The sequence below is a fragment of the Salmo salar genome, chromosome ssa02 (assembly GCF_905237065.1).
Source record: "Salmo salar chromosome ssa02, Ssal_v3.1, whole genome shotgun sequence".
Lineage (NCBI taxonomy): Eukaryota > Metazoa > Chordata > Actinopteri > Salmoniformes > Salmonidae > Salmo > Salmo salar.
The window spans coordinates 16,994,424-17,013,215 of record NC_059443.1 but is presented as its reverse complement, the minus strand read 5'-3'; the positions used below and the strand labels follow the sequence as shown (position 1 = coordinate 17,013,215).

Here is an 18,792-nt window from a genome sequence, read left to right as displayed (position 1 = left end):
AAAGTGGCCAGTGATTTCTAGTCTATGTCTATAGGCAGCAGCCTCTAATGTGCTAGTGATGGCTATTTAACAGTCTGATGGCCTTGAGATAGAAGCTGTTTTTCAGTGTCTCGGTCGCAGCCTTGATGACCTTCTTGGCCTTCCTGTGACATCGGGTGCTCTAGGTGTCTTGGAGGGCAGATAGTTTGCCCCCGGTAATACTTCGGACAGACCGCACCAACCTCTGGAGAGCGCTGCGGTCACGGGCGGTGCAGTTGCCATACCAGGCGGTGATACAGCCCGACAGGATGCTCTCAATGGTGCATCTGTAAAAGTTTGAGGGTTTTCGGTGCCAAGCCAAATTTCTTCAGCCTCCTGAGGTCGAAGAGGCGCTGTTGCGCCTTCTTCACACCACTGTCTGTGTGGGTGGACCATTTCAGTTTGTCAGTGATGTGTACGCCGAAAAACTTGAAGCTTTCCACCTTCTCCACTGCGGTCCCGTCGAGGTCATTCTGAAGGATATTACCTGAATAGCCTGATATTTTACATTACCACTGATACCAACAGTACCTGGATGGCCTGACAGTGACAGATCAGTTTCATCCATACCTTATGAAGATCTGTGAAGCTTCACAATGAGCTCTATAATCTGTCCAACAACAGATCTCAGAACTGTGTTACACGCTGACCCATCTTAGACTGTCCTCTCATTTTTAAGATGTTCTTCCTAAAGTTTAATCCAAAGCCAACATTACCTAATATTAAACCTTTAGAATTAGCAGAACAGACAAAATCCCTCAGGAAACAGATATCCGGGATGCTGGTAGTCTATACCAACTATGGAATATTTCCATTGTCGATGAACACTGATGTGGTACAGAATTGTAATGTGATAGGAATGCATGAATCAAACATTCCAAATGGTGCTATTACACATAGACAACAACATAATCCTGTAAATGTGCACATACAACAGTTGGTTGGCAGTAGGAAGAACTTAAAATGACCTTGAAACAGGCCTGTTAGTACAGTAATAGTTTATTTTACTGTAACGCTACAGCTCTTTGAATCAGGTTACTGGCCATAATGTTTGTTTTACTGTAAAGCTACGGCTCTTTGAATCAGGTTACTGCCATAATGTTTGTTTTACTATAAAGCTACGGCTCTTTGAATCTGCTTACTGGCCACAGAGTTTGTTTTACTATAAAGCTACGGCTCTTTGAATCAGGTTACTGGCCACAGTGTTTGATTTACTATAAAGCTATGGCTCTTTGAATCAGGTTACTGGCCACAGTGTTTGATTTACTATAAAGCTACAGCTCTTTGAATCAGGTTACTGGCCATAATGTTTGTTTTACTGTAAAGCTACGGCTCTTTGAATCAGGTTACTGCCATAATGTTTGTTTTACTATAAAGCTACGGCTCTTTGAATCTGCTTACTGGCCACAGAGTTTGTTTTACTATAAAGCTACGGCTCTTTGAATCAGGTTACTGGCCACAGTGTTTGATTTACTATAAAGCTATGGCTCTTTGAATCAGGTTACTGGCCACAGTGTTTGATTTACTATAAAGCTACAGCTCTTTGAATCAGGTTACTGGCCACAGTGTTTGATTTACTATAAAGCTATGGCTCTTTGAATCAGGTTACTGGCCACAGTGTTTGATTTACTATAAAGCTATGGCTCTTTGAATCAGGTTACTGGCCACAGTGTTTGTTTTATTTTAAAGCTATGGCTCTTTGAATCAGGTTACTGGCCACAGAGTTTGTTTTACTATAAAGCTACGGCTCTTTGAATCAGGTTACTGGCCACAGTGTTTGATTTACTATAAAGCTACAGCTCTTTGTATCAGGTTACTGGCCACAGAGTTTGTTTTACTATAAAGCTACGGCTCTTTGAATCAGGTTACTGGCCACAGTGTTTGATTTACTATAAAGCTATGGCTCTTTGAATCAGGTTACTGGCCACAGTGTTTGATTTACTATAAAGCTATGGCTCTTTGAATCAGGTTACTGGCCACAGTGTTTTATTTTAAAGCTACGGCTCTTTGAATCAGGTTACTGGCCACAGTGTTTGATTTACTATAAAGCTACAGCTCTTTGAATCAGGTTACTGGCCACAGTGTTTGATTTACTATAAAGCTACGGCTCTTTGAATCAGGTTACTGGCCACAGTGTTTGATTTACTATAAAGCTATGGCTCTTTGAATCAGGTTACTGGCCACAGTGTTTGATTTACTATAAAGCTATGGCTCTTTGAATCAGGTTACTGGCCACAGTGTTTTATTTTAAAGCTACGGCTCTTTGAATCAGGTTACTGGCCACAGTGTTTGATTTACTATAAAGCTACGGCTCTTTGAATCAGGTTACTGGCCACAGTGTTTGATTTACTATAAAGCTATGGCTCTTTGAATCAGGTTACTGGCCACAGTGTTTTATTTTAAAGCTACGGCTCTTTGAATCAGGTTACTGGCCACAGTGTTTGATTTACTATAAAACTACGGCTCTTTGAATCGGGGGGTTCAGCAGCATTAATATTAGAAAGACAGGAAATGTTGTTTTCTTTTGTGTGTTTTATGTGAACTCAGGGTAATTCCAGTACCATTCCAAATGTGTGTGTGTGTGTGTGTGTGTGTGTGTGTGTGTGTGTGTGTGTGTGTGTGTGTGTGTGTCAGAAGAACATACAATAGAAACAGAATGTTGAACTGAACCTACAACCTTTATTGGACTGTTTAAGGTGTGCACAGGAACAAAGCTGTGAGCGGTTATGGGAGGACAACGCTCTCCTCTGAGTGGGGAATGGAGAAACAGACAGCGACAAAGAGAGGGACAGAGGAGAGAGAGACAAGAAGAAAGTAGAGAGAGAGAACAAGGGAATGATGGGGGGAGAAGGAAGAAAAGAGAGGGGTGGGGAAATGGGGAGGAGGGAGGGGATGGACAGCCCTCTGTTTGCGTCACACCTCTACAGCCAGGTTCTGAAGGGAGAGAGGACTCCACTCTACTCCACAGGATTTCACAGCTCTCTGATATGCTTTTCACACTCCTGGGCCTCTCCTGGGGATGTCCTGGGGTTCTTCTGGGGATGTATTGGGGTTCTCCTGGGCCTCTGCTGGGGATGTCCTGGGGTTCTCCTGGGGATGTCCTGGGGCTCTACTGGGGATGTCCTGGCCCTCTCCTGGGGGTGTCCTGGGCCTCTCCTGGGGATGTCCTGGGGTTCTCCTGAGGATGTCCTGGGGTTCTCCTGGGGATGTCCTGGGTTCTCCTGGGGATGTCCTGGGGTTCTCCTGGGGATGTCCTGGGGTTCTCCTGAGGATGTCCTGGGGTTCTCCTGGGGATGTCCTAGGGTTCTCCTGGGGATGTCCTAGGGTTCTCCTGGGGATGTCCTGGGGTTCTTCTGGGGATGTCCTAGGGTTCTCCTGGGGATGTCCTAGGGTTCTCCTGGGGATGTCCTGGGGTTCTTCTGGGGATGTCCTAGGGTTCTCCTGAGGATGTCCTGGGGTTCTCCTGGGGATGTCCTAGGGTTCTCCTGGGGATGTCCTGGGGTTCTTCTGGGGATGTCCTAGGGTTCTCCTGAGGATGTCCTGGGGTTCTCCTGGGGATGTCCTAGGGTTCTCCTGGGGATGTCCTGGGGTTCTTCTGGGGATGTCCTGGGGTTCTCCTGGGGATGTCCTGGGGCTCTCCTGGGGATGTCCTGGCCCTCTCCTGGGGATGTCCTGGGCCTCTCCTGGGGATGTCCTAGGGTTCTCCTGGGGATGTCCTGGGGTTCTCCTGAGGATGTCCTGGGGTTCTCCTGGGGATGTCCTAGGGTTCTCCTGGGGATGTCCTGGGGTTCTCCTGAGGATGTTCTGGGGTTCTCCTGGGGATGTCCTGGGGTTCTCCTGGGGATGTCCTGGGGTTCTCCTGGGCCTCTGCTGGGGATGTCCTGGGCCTCTCCTGGAGATGTCCTGGTGTTCTCCTGGGCCTCTCCTGGAGATGTCCTGGGGTTCTCCTGGGGATGTCCTGGGCCTCTCCTGGAGATGTCCTGGGGTTCTCCTGGGGATGTCCTGGGGTTCTCCTGGAGATGTCCTGGGGTTCTCCTGGGGATGTCCTGGGCCTCTCCTGGAGATGTCCTGGGGTTCTCCTGGGGATGTCCTGGGCCTCTCCTGGAGATGTCCTGGGGTTCTCCTGGGGATGTCCTGGGGTTCTCCTGGAGATGTCCTGGGGTTCTCCTGGGGATGTCCTGGGGTTCTCCTGGGGATGTCCTAGGGTTCTCCTGGGGATGTCCTGGGGTTCTCCTGGGGATGTCCTGGGGTTCTCCTGAGGATGTCCTGGGGTTCTCCTGGGGATGTCCTAGGGTTCTCCTGGGGATGTCCTGGGGTTCTCCTGGGGATGTCCTGGGGTTCTTCTGGGGATGTCCTGGGGTTCTCCTGGGGATGTCCTGGGGCTCTCCTGGGGATGTCCTAGGGTTCTCCTGAGGATGTCCTGGGGTTCTCCTGGGGATGTCCTGGGGTTCTCCTGGGGATGTCCTGGGGTTCTTCTGGGGATGTCCTGGGGTTCTCCTGGGGATGTCCTGGGGCTCTCCTGGGGATGTCCTGGCCCTCTCCTGGGGATGTCCTGGGCCTCTCCTGGGGATGTCCTAGGGTTCTCCTGGGGATGTCCTGGGGTTCTCCTGAGGATGTCCTGGGGTTCTCCTGGGGATGTCCTAGGGTTCTCCTGGGGATGTCCTGGGGTTCTCCTGAGGATGTTCTGGGGTTCTCCTGGGGATGTCCTAGGGTTCTCCTGGGGATGTCCTGGGGTTCTCCTGGGGATGTCCTGGGGTTCTCCTGGGCCTCTGCTGGGGATGTCCTGGGCCTCTCCTGGAGATGTCCTGGTGTTCTCCTGGGCTTCTCCTGGAGATGTCCTGGGGTTCTCCTGGGGATGTCCTGGGCCTCTCCTGGAGATGTCCTGGGGTTCTCCTGGGAATGTCCTGGGGTTCTCCTGGAGATGTCCTGGGGTTCTCCTGGGGATGTCCTGGGCCTCTCCTGGAGATGTCCTGGGGTTCTCCTGGGGATGTCCTGGGCCTCTCCTGGAGATGTCCTGGGGTTCTCCTGGGGATGTCCTGGGGTTCTCCTGGAGATGTCCTGGGGTTCTTCTGGGGATGTCCTGGGGTTCTCCTGGGGATGTCCTGGGAATATCCTGGACTACCCCACTGTGAAAAGCCTTTGTCCCACAGAGTGACGCAAGGTCATGGAAGGGGATCACTCAGGGTGGCAGTTAACATTCAGCTGGAGATATATTGTGCTGGCTGGCTGGCTGGCTGGCTGGCTGGCTGGGTGTGTGTGTGTGTGTGTGTGTGTGTGTGTGTGTGTGTGTGTGTGTGTGTGTGTGTGTGTGTGTGTGTGTGTGTGTGTGTGTGTGTGTGTGTGTGTGTGTGTGTGTGTGTGTGTGTGCGCGCGTGTGTCCAAATCCCACCTCACCAGGACCTGTTATAGCCAGATTCAGAGGGAGGAGGGACAGAGGGATGGAGAGATTGACAGAGGGAACATAACATGAGGAATCTGTCGTTCAGAGATGGACAGAGAAGAGGGGAGGAGATGGAAAAAGTGTAGAAAGGAAGGAGGCGGCTAAGAGAGCAGGAGGACACACACACACATTGGACATTAAGTAAATGAACCTGGCCCATTACTGTAATAACTATAGGTGGCGTGTGCTCTCACAATAATAATAATACAGCATTACACACCGTTACACACTGGGGAGAGTCAGCTACAGAGCACAACACAATCTGAGAGAGGGAGGACAGGAGGGGGAAGAGGGAGGACAGGTGGGGGAAGGAGGGGAGGACAGGAGGGGGAAGGAGGAGAGGAGAGAGGGAGAAGGAGGGGAGGGGAGGACAGGAGGGGGAAGGAGGGGAGGAGAGAGGGAGCAAAGGAAGAGAGGACAAAGAGTGAGACACTGTCGTACTCTGATAATGAGAATCACAGTGACAGAAATTAACATTTGTGCAAACATTCATAACACACAATAGCTTATGTTTCATGAGAAAACATCCTTATTCCAACAATACATATCATCTGTCAGTTCTATATTCGACCACCCAATTTTGTGCAATCATGGCTCAACTGTAAAAGGAGGGAATTTACTCCATCTTGGCTCAACCCAATCTCAGTTTCCCAGGAACTTACTGAATCTAGACTCCTCCCCTTGCAACTGTACCCGATGGCACAAGCTGCTATTATCCCAATAGAGCTGTATACGCAGACATCATACACCTTCATCTTTCTCTAAGGCTGAATCCCAAATCACCCCCTTCGCCTGGCCCCTCGGCACTCCATTTGCGCGTTCACACGCGCCTCCGCCCTTTGCACAAGTGTACTAAAGCTGAGGGAGTGAAAATGATGGGGGTGTAGGGGCTAATTAGATCCTCCTATAGCCACTTGGACCTAGCCAGCACGGATGCAGGCTTCAGAGTGAAGTACTATCCCGACACTGTTTGAAGTTTGCACAATTGAATTGTAAAAAATGGAGAGGCGTGTCTAATTATAAACCAGGTGCATGTGTTTATGTCTGATTCAGAGACTGGTCCCGAAGTCGACCCCGTCGTCACTCTCTGGAAGTCACCCTGGGAGCTTCATCAGCAACATGTGACAACGGAGGGAGTTGGTAGTGACGAGGGGGCGGTCTGGGGATTCACCATAACTACTTCATCTCATTCCATCTAACTCTGTCAATATCCCTCTCTCTCTTTCATCTCTCTCCTTCACGATCTGTCTCTTCTACACATATAGTGTTAGCGTGCACGTCGCAGGCTGTGTAGTACAGCTAATATCACATTCTGGTTTAAAAGCGTAGAGAATCATACAACAAACCACTGCACCCTACCTTTCTATCAGGAACAGACACAGAGAAATCACAATAATATTATACTCAAAGCTATACTGTGGTACACTGCTATGCTATGGTCAAATATACTGTACTATCAGTTGGCTTAACAGAAGTGGCTTGGAAAAACTATTCTGAACCTTGACAACCCCACTTGCCTTTACATTTTTCTGATTGGTTGACACAGTTTCCAATCAAGATTCTGTTACTGAAGCATTAAGTTCTGTACCCGTTGAAGGTGTGACGATATACTCTCAGTAAGCTTGCACAGTCAGCTTGGAATGAAGAGCATTGATTGGCTGGCGTAGCGTTCTACAGGATGTCAAACAATTTAGAGATTGTCCTCTCTCCCTGATTGGCTTCTGCCGCTTATCACTCAGAGGGAGAGAGGAGAGGGATAACTCCACCTTCCTCTGGGAAAAAGGGAAGAGTTGTCCATCCATTTATCCCTCCTCTGGAAAAAGAACTATCTTTAATACGATGTTGGTGTTAAGTTTAGTTCTTCAGTTCAGAATAGTTCAGTAGAAAGGCTATAAAGGTTAACAGGTGTGGCTCTTGTCCAGTTTAGTTCCACAGACTTAATAAAACCCACTTCCCCTGCTGGGCAGGTCCCTCCCTCCTGCCCCTGTCCTGCTGTGCTGATTGGGTCGGGGCGGTGTCCATCGATGCTGCTGGGCACCTGGTTGGTCAGCCATTGGTGTTGGTGATGGTCTTGGCAGTGTAGTTCTGGAACAGTGGCTGGAGGAACATCCCGACCGTTCCGGACACACACACAATTATAAAGATCCACAGGAAGAGACGGTCGATCACCATGGCAACATACTTCCAGTCCTCGCTCACCTGAAGAGGGTGTAGGCAGAGGTTTACATAAGTACAGTGCTTACAGAAAGTATTCACACCCTTTGACTTTTTCCACTTGTTGTTGTGTTACAAGATAGGATTAAAACTGATTTAATTGTCATTTTTTGTGAACGATCTACACAAAATACTCTAATGTCAAAGTAGAAGAACAATTCTAACATTTGTAAAAAATCTATGAAAAATAAAATACTAATATACCGTATCTTGTTTACATAAGTAGTGTAACGACCCTGGGTTTATGAGCGCGGATATCGACTCTGCCACTCGAGCATGCTTTTGGGACACAGCGCGCTGGACTTCAGGCTAGAAGGTCGAGGGTTCGAGGCCTGCCCCCTGCTGTTTCACTACAGTATTCCCCCCCCTGAGTCAATACAGTACATGTTAGAATCACCTTTGGCAGCGATTACAGCTGTGAGTCTTTCTGTGTAAGTCTCTAAGAGCTTTGCACACTTGGATTGTACAATATTTGCCCATTATTCTTTTAAAAATTCTTCAAGCTCTGCCAAGTTGGTATTTGGTCATTTTCAAGTCTTGCCTGTATCTTTGTAGTGACTGGGTGTATTGATACACCATCCAAAGTGTAATTAATAACTTCACCATGCTCAAAGGGATATTATTTTTACCCATCTACCCTTCTTTGTGAGGTATTTGGAAACCTCCCTGGTGTTTGTGGTTGAATCTGTTTTAAATTCACTGCTCGACTGAGGGACCTTACAGATAATTATATGTGTGGGGTACAGAGATGAGGCAGTCATTCAAAAATCATGTTAAACACCATTATTGTACATAGAGTTAGTCCATGCAACTTATTATGTGACTTGTTAAGCACATTTTTACTCCTGAACTTGTTTAGGCTTGCCATAACGAAGATGTCGAATACTTATTGACTCAACACATTTCAGCTTTTCATTTTTAATGAATTAGTAAAACATAATTCCACTTTGACATTATGGGGTATTGTGTGTAAGCCAGTGACAACACAACATCTCAATTCAATCCATTGTAAATTTAGGCTGCAACACAACAACATGTGGAAAAAGTCCAGAGGTGAATACTTTCTGAAGGCCCAGTAGATGAAGGATACACAGCTCTCTTTTCTCCTCTTTCTCTATCACTTGTCTCTCTCACTTTCTCGCTCCTTCCCTCCCCCTCACCTATTAAAGGGGGGTGTGAGGAGGGGTTGAAAGGTTAATGTGAGTAGAGACTGGATTCCACCACAGAGCTCTAATGAGGTCTGACACTGAAAGAGGGGGAGGAGGAGAAGAGGTGAGGGGAGAGAAAAAGAGAGACCGGGTGTAGGGGAATAAGGGATGGATGAGTACTGCAGGGAAGGAGAGGGAGGAGGAGAGAGGGGAGAGAGAAAGAGAACGGGTGTAGGGGAATAAGGGATGGATGAGTACTGCAGGGAAGGAGAGGAAGGAGGAGAGAGGGGAGGTGGAGAGAGAAAGAGACCGGGTGTAGGGGAATAAGGGATGGATGAGTACTGCAGGGAAGGAGAGGGAGGAGGAGGAGAGAGAGAAAGAGACCGGGTGTAGGGGAATAAGGGATGGATGAGTACTGCAGGGAAGCGGCGGGAGGAGGAGAGAGAGGGGAGGGGGTGATGATGACTTGAAGAGGACAGGAGGGAGGACCTGAAGTGAAAGAAGGATCAGGTGGGTCTTAAAAGTGGTCGGCATGGAGACGGACGGTAACCATGGAGATGATGATTGGCGCTGATGGACAGAATTACAAGGACTGTTAATTCACTATGTCAGGGTCTCTCATTCCAGGAGGATGTTCTTTCCTCTCTCTCCATGCCTTCAGGCATCCCTGCCCACTGAAGGAAAAATCCCCCCTCTGTCGTTCATCCTCCTCTCTTTCTACTCCTACGTAGGGAGAGCCCTCTTTTATTCACTCACAATGCTGATGTCATACAGTAGCTAAGATTAAAACTGTGTTGAATATTCAGAGCAGAACAAGTGTAGCCCATGAATTCATAACCATTCACCCATAGTTATTCTCCCTGGAATGTAGCAGTAGGTGGTAGCTATTCATAGGTTGCACCCCCGTCACTCAGTCGCGTCATGCCGTTGTTATGAACGTTCTCAAGCCGCCCTCCACCATAGTGGTGCCCAAAAGTCATGATAAGCCCAGTCATTCTGAACAGAGGCTATTGACTGTTTACTCTAAATTACACTGTAGTGGACTGGAAATATGATTATATTGCTAAAGTGGGCAAATATTTAGTAGGACTCAACTTTGACATCATTATCATGTCATCAAATGTACTTCAATCTAGAAGAAAAAGAAACGCACACCTATTAAGGCGAGGTGCTGGCTAGCGGAGCTGAGAATGTACTTCAAACAGACGGCAATGAAGTCATTAGCTAGCAAAGGCATTAGCTAGCAAAGGCATTAGCTAGCAACGTCATTGGCTAGCAACGTCATTGGCTAGCAACGTCATTGGCTAGCAACGTCATTGGCTAGCAATGCTAACGTTAGCTAGTTAAAATCCGGTGGCCTCCCCTCAATCTTAGCTAGCTAGCAAACGTTTTACTGCATCTAAAGTCAATCTGGCAACATCAAAATGATGACGAAAGGTTTTCCTAATAATGATTTGCCTCCTTTTGAATATCATTGTATTTCCAAGCCACTGTAATGCACTTTGAATGAAATCTTCATCAGCGCTTTTGGACAATGCATTGAGTGGAGTGCTAGGCATCAGTCCTAAAACAAATGTTCAAAACAATACCGTCTCGAAACAGGCCTATCTGCTGTGAATAAGTGTAGATATATGGCCTTCTAGACCAAGTGTAAGTAACATTCTATGATGTGTATGGCAGAACAGGGTCAAGACATCAGATATATAATGTGATATATAGTTGTAGTGAATGGTGAATAAATGGTGTATTTCTACGTTACTCACGCTCTGGTCGTCGTCTTCAGTCTTCATGTGGTTGGCGATGAAGCGGACCCCGTCGACAGCCTCCTCCAACCCAGGGCAGGCTTGTCCTAGCACGGCCTGGGTCAGGGCTGGGCCCCCTCCTACCTGTTTCCCCCTGGGCCGGTTCCCCTGCCCCCCCTCCCTGCCTTCCCTCAGCCCGTTCAGCCCCTCCATCGACCCCCCTCCCCCTCCTCCCCCTGCGCCCCCTCCCAGCTCCCCTACAAACTGTTTCACCGACGCCCGGTTCACGTAACACGTACAGGGTTCGTTGTTATCCGTGCCACCCCTCCGCCCCCAGCCCCAGGCCCACCATCAGCCCCCGGCGGAGCTCCCCATCCCTGCCCCCCTCCCTCTGCTCCTGGCCCCTCCGTCGCTGGCGCAGCTTCTGACGTTCGCAGCTGTTCCGGGGCTGGCGCATGAAGAGCAGCGCAGGCAATTTGTTGAGGAACACCAGCTTGACCCAGGGGGGCATGGTGTGTGTGGTGGGCGAGCGGTGGTGCACGTTGAGAACACACACACTGGTGACAATAGAGAAGGTCACCAGGACCATGGTGAACATCAAGTACTTCCCGACCAGAGGAACATCCAGGGAGGTGGGCGGGACGATCTTAGAGATCAGCAGGAGGAACACAGTGAGGGCCAGAAGGACAGAGATACACAGGGTCATCTTCTCTCCACAGTCAGAGGGCAGATAGAACACTAAGATGGCCAGAGAGGTGATGAGGACACAGGGGATGATGAGGTTGATGGTATAGAACAGAGGTTTCCTGCGGATGATGAAGTCATAGGTGATGTCTACGTAGGTGGGGTCGGCAGGGTTCTCGTTGCGGCGCCCCGGCAGGGCGATGATGTCCCACTCTCCGCTGGGTGTGAAGTCGTCCATGCTGGCCACGTCGGACCTCAGGATCAGGTCGATCTCTGTGCGGTCGTAGGTCCAGGAGCGGAACCTCATGGTGCAGTTCTGCTGGTCGAAGGGGAAGTGTTTGACCTCGATCTTACAGGCTGACTTGTAGATGGCTGGAGGCAGCCAGAAGATACTGCCGTCATGGGAGACCACCGCGTTGGAGTAGAAGGAGACCTCGTACATACCGTCAGCACTAAGGAAGGAGGGATGGAAAGAGAGAGAACGTTAGACCATTGGAAGGATTTTCGATATTAAAATACAGTATATAAAATGCATGCCCTTTTAAATCTATCACATCTTTGAAAACAAATTAGTAATACATACAGATTAAAATGAGCAGAATGAGCGAGACACAGTTTCTCCTATAAATGGGGGTAAATGTAACTTCAGCTGTCTGTGAGTCTCATTAGATTTCCTCCAGCTTCACTACAGATCCTTTATCACACAGCCTCAGCCACATCTCACACAGACAGGACTGGGTGACAGGGGCAGGACAGGTAAGATTCTAGTGTTACAGACAGTCAGGTAAGATGAGCACAGAAGATATCTCACACACACACACACACACAGACAGATGAGGGTGTGATGCGTATCAGGACTGCAAAGTAACACACACACTCCTTATATAAACATGCTGGTCACTGCTCAGGTGAACATCATCCTTCCTTAACCTGGACACAGCTAGGACAACTCAAGAGAACTCAGGTAGAGAACAAGTGAAATGCCTCAGGTAGGGAACGGGTGAAATGCCTCAGGTAGGGAACGGGTCAAATGCCTCAGGTAGGGAAGGGGTCAAATGCCTCAGGTAGGGAAGGGGTCAAAGAACTCAGGTAGGGAAGGGGTCAAAGAACTCAGGTAGGGAAGGGGTCAAATACCTCAGGTAGGGAACGGGTCAAATGCCTCAGGTAGGGAACGGGTCAAATGCCTCAGGTAGGGAAGGGGTCAAATACCTCAGGTAGGGAAGGGGTCAAAGAACTCAGGTAGGGAACGGGTCAAATACCTCAGGTAGGGAACGGGTCAAATACCTCAAGTAGAGAAGGGGTCAAAGAACTCAGGTAGAGAACAGGTCAAATAACTCAAGTAGAGAACAGGTCAAAGAACTCAGGAAGAGAACAGGTCAAATACCTCAGGTAGAGAACAGGTCAAAGAACTCAGGTAGAGAACAGGTCAAAGAACTCAGGTAGAGAACAGGTCAAAGAACTCAGGTAGAGAACGGGTCAAATCCCTCGGGTAGAGAACGGGTCAAATCCCTCAGGTAGGGAACGGGTCAAATCCCTCAGGTAGGGAACGGGTCAAATACCTCAGGTAGGGAAAGGGTCAAATGCCTCAGGTAGGGAATGGGTCAAATACCTCAGGTAGGGAACGGGTCAAATGCCTCAGGTAGTGAACGGGTCAAATGCCTCAGGTAGGGAAGGGGTCAAAGAACTCAGGTAGGGAAGGGGTCAAAGAACTCAGGTAGAGAACAGGTCAAAGAACTCATGTAGAGAACAGGTCAAAGAACTCAGGTAGAGAACAGGTCAAAGAACTCAGGTAGAGAACAGGCCAAAGAACTCAGGTAGAGAACAGGTCAAAGAACTCAGGTAGAGAACAGGCCAAAGAACTCAGGTAGAGAACAGGTCAAAGAACTCAGGTAGAGAACAGGCCAAAGAACTCAGGTAGAGAACAGGCCAAAGAACTCAGGTAGAGAACAGGTCAAAGAACTCAGGTAGAGAACAGGCCAAAGAACTCAGGTAGAGAACAGGTCAAAGAACTCAGGTAGAGAACAGGCCAAAGAACTCAGGTAGAGAACAGGCCAAAGAACTCAGGTAGAGAACAGGTCAAAGAACTCAGGTAGAGAACAGGCCAAAGAACTCAGGTAGAGAACAGGTCAAAGAACTCAGGTAGAGAACAGGTCAAAGAACTCATGTAGAGAACAGGTCAAAGAACTCAGGTAGAGAACAGGTCAAAGAACTCAGGTAGAGAACAGGCCAAAGAACTCAGGTAGAGAACAGGTCAAAGAACTCAGGTAGAGAACAGGCCAAAGAACTCAGGTAGAGAACAGGTCAAAGAACTCAGGTAGAGAACAAAGAAAGAGAGCAATGGAGGAAGATCAAGATATTGATTACCCTTCGTAAGGAATTAAATCAATGGAACCCATTAGTTTGTGACTGACAGTGTTAATGTGTTGCGAGTGGTCATGGGGGTGGGGGCTGGGGAGGGGTAAGTAGATCCGTTTAGCCCCCCCCGGTTGGTTAATCAGTGTAAGACGGCATTAGAGAAAGAGGAGATCGAGGCCAGACAGTTCACTTTCACTGATAAGATAGCTTACACAGGGTTAAGAGACAACGATAAGATAGGGACTAGAAGACTGGAGTTGAGAAACAATGCTGTACTGTGTGTGTGTGTGTGTGTGTGTCTGTGTGGAAGTTGGTTGCTCTTTTGACTCCTACGTAGAGCAGACAGTTGCTGAAGCACTACATTTTACATTTTAGTCATTTAGCAGATGCTCTTATCCATAGCAACTTACAGTAGTGAATGCATACATTTCATACATTTCATTTCATACATTTGTTTTTCTATGCTGGCCCCCCTTGGGAATCAAACCCACAACCCTGGCGTTGCAAACACCATGCTCTACCAACTGAGCTACAGGGAAGGCCACTAGCCCATAGTGTCATGCCTCAACAGCCTTGGTTATCACTGCAAACTTGTGGCGCTGATATTTGGGAGTCTCGGCCATGTACTTCGGCTGACAGTATGTGGCCTTCAGATTACCGGCCTGCAGAGGACAAAGGCAAAGCTGCTACCAAGGTACTGCTCTGTGTCAGCGGTCATGGACAGCTTAGCTGTTTGGAGAAGAAGGTGCTTTCTGTATCTATAAGTGTCCAGATATCTGTATCTATAAAATGTTTGGATCATTCTCCACTGTAATGTGATTTGTGGATTCAAATAGTATGACATTGTGTGTGTGTAACTCACTTGTTATACAGCACAACGTCGAGCAGACAGATGTGTGTGTGTGTAACTCACTTGTTATACAGCACAACGTCGGGCAGACAGATGTGTGTGTGTGTAACTCACTTGTTATACAGCACAACGTCGGGCAGCCAGATGTGTTTGGAAGGCAGTCTGACCTTCTCCATGCCATCAAACTCCTCAGGGACCCACGTCAGACGGTAGTCCTGCCATTCCTGGACACCAATCACAGACCAGAGAACAGAGTTAATGACCAATCACTCAGCTGAGAAGATTGTTACTAACCAATCATACAGCAGAGAGGAGAGTTAGTGACCAATCACACATCTGAGAAGATTGTTAGTAACCAATCACAGAGCAGAGAACAGAGTTAGTGACCAATCACACAGCTGAGAAGATTGTTCGTAACCAATCCCAGAGCAGAGAGGAGAGTCAGTGATCAATCACACAGCTGAGAAGATTGTTAGTAACCAATCGCAGAGGAGAGTTAGTGACCAATCAAAAGTCATAGAAGATTGTGAGACCCACAAACAGTTGCTGTGAGCTTCACTTTTGAAATAATAATCTTTATGTAAATATGTTCCTGTAGAGACCTTTACTGTCCTGTCCAGGAACAGTGTGATAACTCAGCTCCATTAATTACAGATGTAAGACAGAAGGACTAATGTCTACCATGACCCTATAGTAAGTCAGTTAAAAACACTCACTCAAACACACATCTAATCATCCTGACTGAAATGGCCGCCTGCCAAGGAGGTATCCAGATCGTGTGTGTGACAGTGAGTGCGTGTGCGTGTGTGTGCGTATGTATGTGTGTGTGTGTGTGTGTGTGTGTGTGTGTGTGTGCGTATGTATGTGTGTGTGTGTGTGTGTGCGTATGTATGTGTGTGTGTGTGTGTGCGTATGTATGTGTGTGTGTGTGTGTGTGTGTGTGTGTGTGTGTGTGTGTGTGTGTGTGTGTGTGTGTGTGTGTGTGTGTGTGTGTGTGTGTGTGTGTGTGTGTGTGTATGTCTGTGCATGTGTGTGTGTGAGTTTGCCTCCCAGGCACACATGATTGAAGGTGTGTGGGTCAGTAACTGACACGCTCTTAGTGACATGCTCATGCTCTTAGTGACCTTGATGGTGGTAGCCCAGTAACTGTGATGTATTATGAGCCATAATGGCCCAGATAGCAGTGGCTCTATGGCTGTTAGGGCAGTAGAAGAACCGTAATAACCATTTACAAGGGGGCTCTGTAACTGTTCTTGCTACAGTATATGCCATGTAGAGCCATAATGGCCATGATGCCAGATGCTACATGACTTGAAAATGGTGGCTCTGTGAAACAGTGGTGTGTTGTGGTATTACCAGAGCCAGAATGGTGGTGAAAGTGATAGCAGTGGCTCTCTTGGCTCAGGACTGGTGTCCTTGGCATCTCCTCTTGGCTATGACCAAGGGCCTCATAAAACACTTATGCTCATTCTCTGTTCAATTACAGACCATCAATCACCTTCACACACGCACATGCGAACATACACACAGACACACACAAACAGGTTTCCAGGTGGTTTGTTCATAACTGATTTATACACATTAGTGCATTTACGGCTGTGCGTGTGCATGTGTGTGTGAACCTGTCCAGTGGGCAGTATGTTATGTTGCAGGCCCCAGCTGCAGACACACATAGAACCAGCCGTGTAGGAGAGGGTCAGAGCTCAGGAGCAGGCCAGGATTAGTCCCTCACAACAACCATACAGAACTGTCTCTCTCTGCCGCATACTGCAATGTGATGCTCCCGAGTGGCGCAGTGGTCTAAGGCACTGCATCTCAGTACTAGCGGCGTCACTACAGACCCTGGTTTGATTCCAGGCTGTATCAAAACCGGACGTTATTGGGAGTCCCATAGGGACAATGCTGGGCACATAGGGCCAGGTTAGGGTTTGGCCGGGGTAAGCTGTCATTGTAAATAAGATTTTGTTCTTAACTAACTTACCTAGTTAAATAAAGGTTAAATAAAATAAAATATATAAAGATGCTGGGTAGCAATGTATTGTACTGTATGGCAACCCTCCTGGGAAACTCTGGTTGTGTGTTCATGTTCCCACTGAATGACCAGAATGTCTGTGTTGAGTTGTAGGAGACTGATACAGGGACAGGTATTTTCAACCCCCTACTGGTTCAGATTGGTATGTCTGCCCATGCCTATTCCTAACGTAGTGGCAGAATGAACAAACGCGTTCTTGCACAATGCAATTTGTCGTGTTATCAATTAACAGAAAGGAGAGCATAGTTGCATTCTTAAATGTACATTTAATGAAGTCAGGCTACCTACCAGTTGATTTGGCATCTCAAGAGATAAAAGACAGAGCGAAGTAACAGTAGGAAAGGGATGAAGACAGAGGGCTAAGGAGAGAGAGAGGGGAAGACAGGATAAGGAGTGAGACGTAAAGACAGAGGGATAAGGAGAGAGGTGAAGACAGAGGGATAAGGAGAGAGAGAGGTGAAGACAGGGATAAGGAGAGAGAGGTGAAGACAGAGGGATAAGGAGAGACGTAAAGACAGAGGGATAAGGAGAGACGTAAAGACAGAGGGATAAGGAGAGAGGTGAAGACAGAGGGATAAGGAGAGAGGTGAAGACAGAGGGATAAGGAGAGAGAGGTGAAGACAGAGGGATAAGGAGAGAGGTGAAGACAGGGATAAGGAGTGAGACGTAAAGACAGAGGGATAAGGAGAGAGAGTGAAGACAGAGGGATAAGGAGAGAGGTGAAGACAGAGGGATAAGGAGAGACGTAAAGACAGAGGGATAAGGAGAGAGAGAGGTGAAGACAGGGATAAGGAGAGAGAGGTGAAGACAGAGGGATAAGGAGAGAGAGGTGAAGACAGAGGGATAAGGAGAGACGTAAAGACAGAGGGATAAGGAGAGACGTAAAGACAGAGGGATAAGGAGAGAGGTGAAGACAGAGGGATAAGGAGAGAGAGAGGTGAAGACAGGGATAAGGAGAGAGAGGTGAAGACAGAGGGATAAGGAGAGAGAGGTGAAGACAGGGATAAGGAGAGAGAGGTGAAGACAGAGGATAAGGAGAAAGAGTGAAGACAGAGGGATAAGGAGAGAGAGGTGAACACAGAGGATAAGGAGAGAGAGTGAAGACAGAGGGATAAGGAGAGAGAGGTGAAGACAGAGGGATAAGGAGAGAGAGGTGAAGACAGGGATAAGGAGAGAGAGGTGAAGACAGAGGATAAGGAGAGAGAGTGAAGACAGAGGGATAAGGAGAGAGAGTGAAGACAGAGGATAAGGAGAGAGAGGTGAAGACAGAGGGATAAGGAGAGAGAGGTGAAGACAGAGGATAAGGAGAGAGGTGAAGACAGAGGGATAAGGAGAGAGAGTGAAGACAGAGGGATAAGGAGAGAGAGTGAAGACAGAGGATATGGAGAGAGGTGAAGACAGAGGATAAGGAGAGAGGTGAAGACAGAGGGATAAGGAGAGAGAGTGAAGACAGAGGATAAGGAGAGAGAGGTGAAGACAGAGGGATAAGGAGAGAGAGTGAAGACAGAGGATAAGGAGAGAGGTGAAGACAGAGGGATAAGGAGAGAGAGGTGAAGACAGAGGGATAAGGAGAGAGAGGTGAAGACAGGGTTAAGGAGAGAGAGGTGAAGACAGAGGGATAAGGAGAGAGAGGTGAAGACAGAGGGATAAGGAGAGACGTAAAGACAGAGGGATAAGGAGAGACGTAAAGACAGAGGGATAAGGAGAGAGGTGAAGACAGAGGGATAAGGAGAGAGAGAGGTGAAGACAGGGATAAGGAGAGAGAGGTGAAGACAGAGGGATAAGGAGAGAGAGGTGAAGACAGGGATAAGGAGAGAGAGGTGAAGACAGAGGATAAGGAGAAAGAGTGAAGACAGAGGGATAAGGAGAGAGAGGTGAACACAGAGGATAAGGAGAGAGAGTGAAGACAGAGGGATAAGGAGAGAGAGGTGAAGACAGAGGGATAAGGAGAGAGAGGTGAAGACAGGGATAAGGAGAGAGAGGTGAAGACAGAGGATAAGGAGAGAGAGTGAAGACAGAGGGATAAGGAGAGAGAGTGAAGACAGAGGATAAGGAGAGAGAGGTGAAGACAGAGGGATAAGGAGAGAGAGGTGAAGACAGAGGATAAGGAGAGAGGTGAAGACAGAGGGATAAGGAGAGAGAGTGAAGACAGAGGGATAAGGAGAGAGAGTGAAGACAGAGGATATGGAGAGAGGTGAAGACAGAGGATAAGGAGAGAGGTGAAGACAGAGGGATAAGGAGAGAGAGTGAAGACAGAGGATAAGGAGAGAGAGGTGAAGACAGAGGGATAAGGAGAGAGAGTGAAGACA

The 18,792-nt window shown here is 48.1% G+C and overlaps 2 protein-coding genes across 2 annotated transcripts in view; both read right to left on the bottom strand.

The window, feature by feature from the left end:
• Positions 1-3,012: 3,012 nt before the first annotated feature.
• Positions 3,013-7,480, bottom strand: LOC106592732 (basic salivary proline-rich protein 1-like). Its single transcript, XM_045712841.1, has 5 exons — positions 7,410-7,480; positions 6,818-6,821; positions 4,577-5,155; positions 3,654-4,493; positions 3,013-3,459 (listed from the first exon to the last, which is right to left on the bottom strand). The coding sequence occupies exons 1-5, from the start codon at positions 7,478-7,480 to the stop codon at positions 3,013-3,015; spliced, it is 1,941 nt and encodes a 646-aa protein (XP_045568797.1).
• chrnb2 (cholinergic receptor, nicotinic, beta 2) overlaps positions 6,699-18,792 on the bottom strand; it is a 38,147-nt gene continuing 26,053 nt past the window's right edge. Inside the window, 4 exon segments of the mRNA XM_045698751.1 lie at positions 6,699-7,657; positions 10,584-10,884; positions 10,886-11,698; positions 14,566-14,675. Coding sequence (XP_045554707.1) covers positions 7,505-7,657; positions 10,584-10,884; positions 10,886-11,698; positions 14,566-14,675 — 1,377 coding nt within the window. The 3' untranslated portion in view covers positions 6,699-7,504.

Bases quoted from the DNA above. Each gene is read 5' to 3' on its own strand.
- LOC106592732 (XM_045712841.1), bottom strand. From the start codon at position 7,480: ATGGACACCGCCCCGACCCAATCAGCACAGCAGGACAGGGGCAGGAGG. The intron at 4,494-4,576 runs GCCCAGGACATC...GGACATCCCCAG, and splicing joins CTAGGACATCCCCAGGAGAG to AAGAACCCCAGGACATCCCC. The intron at 3,460-3,653 runs GCCCCAGGACAT...GGACATCCTCAG, and splicing joins GCCAGGACATCCCCAGGAGA to GAGAACCCTAGGACATCCCC.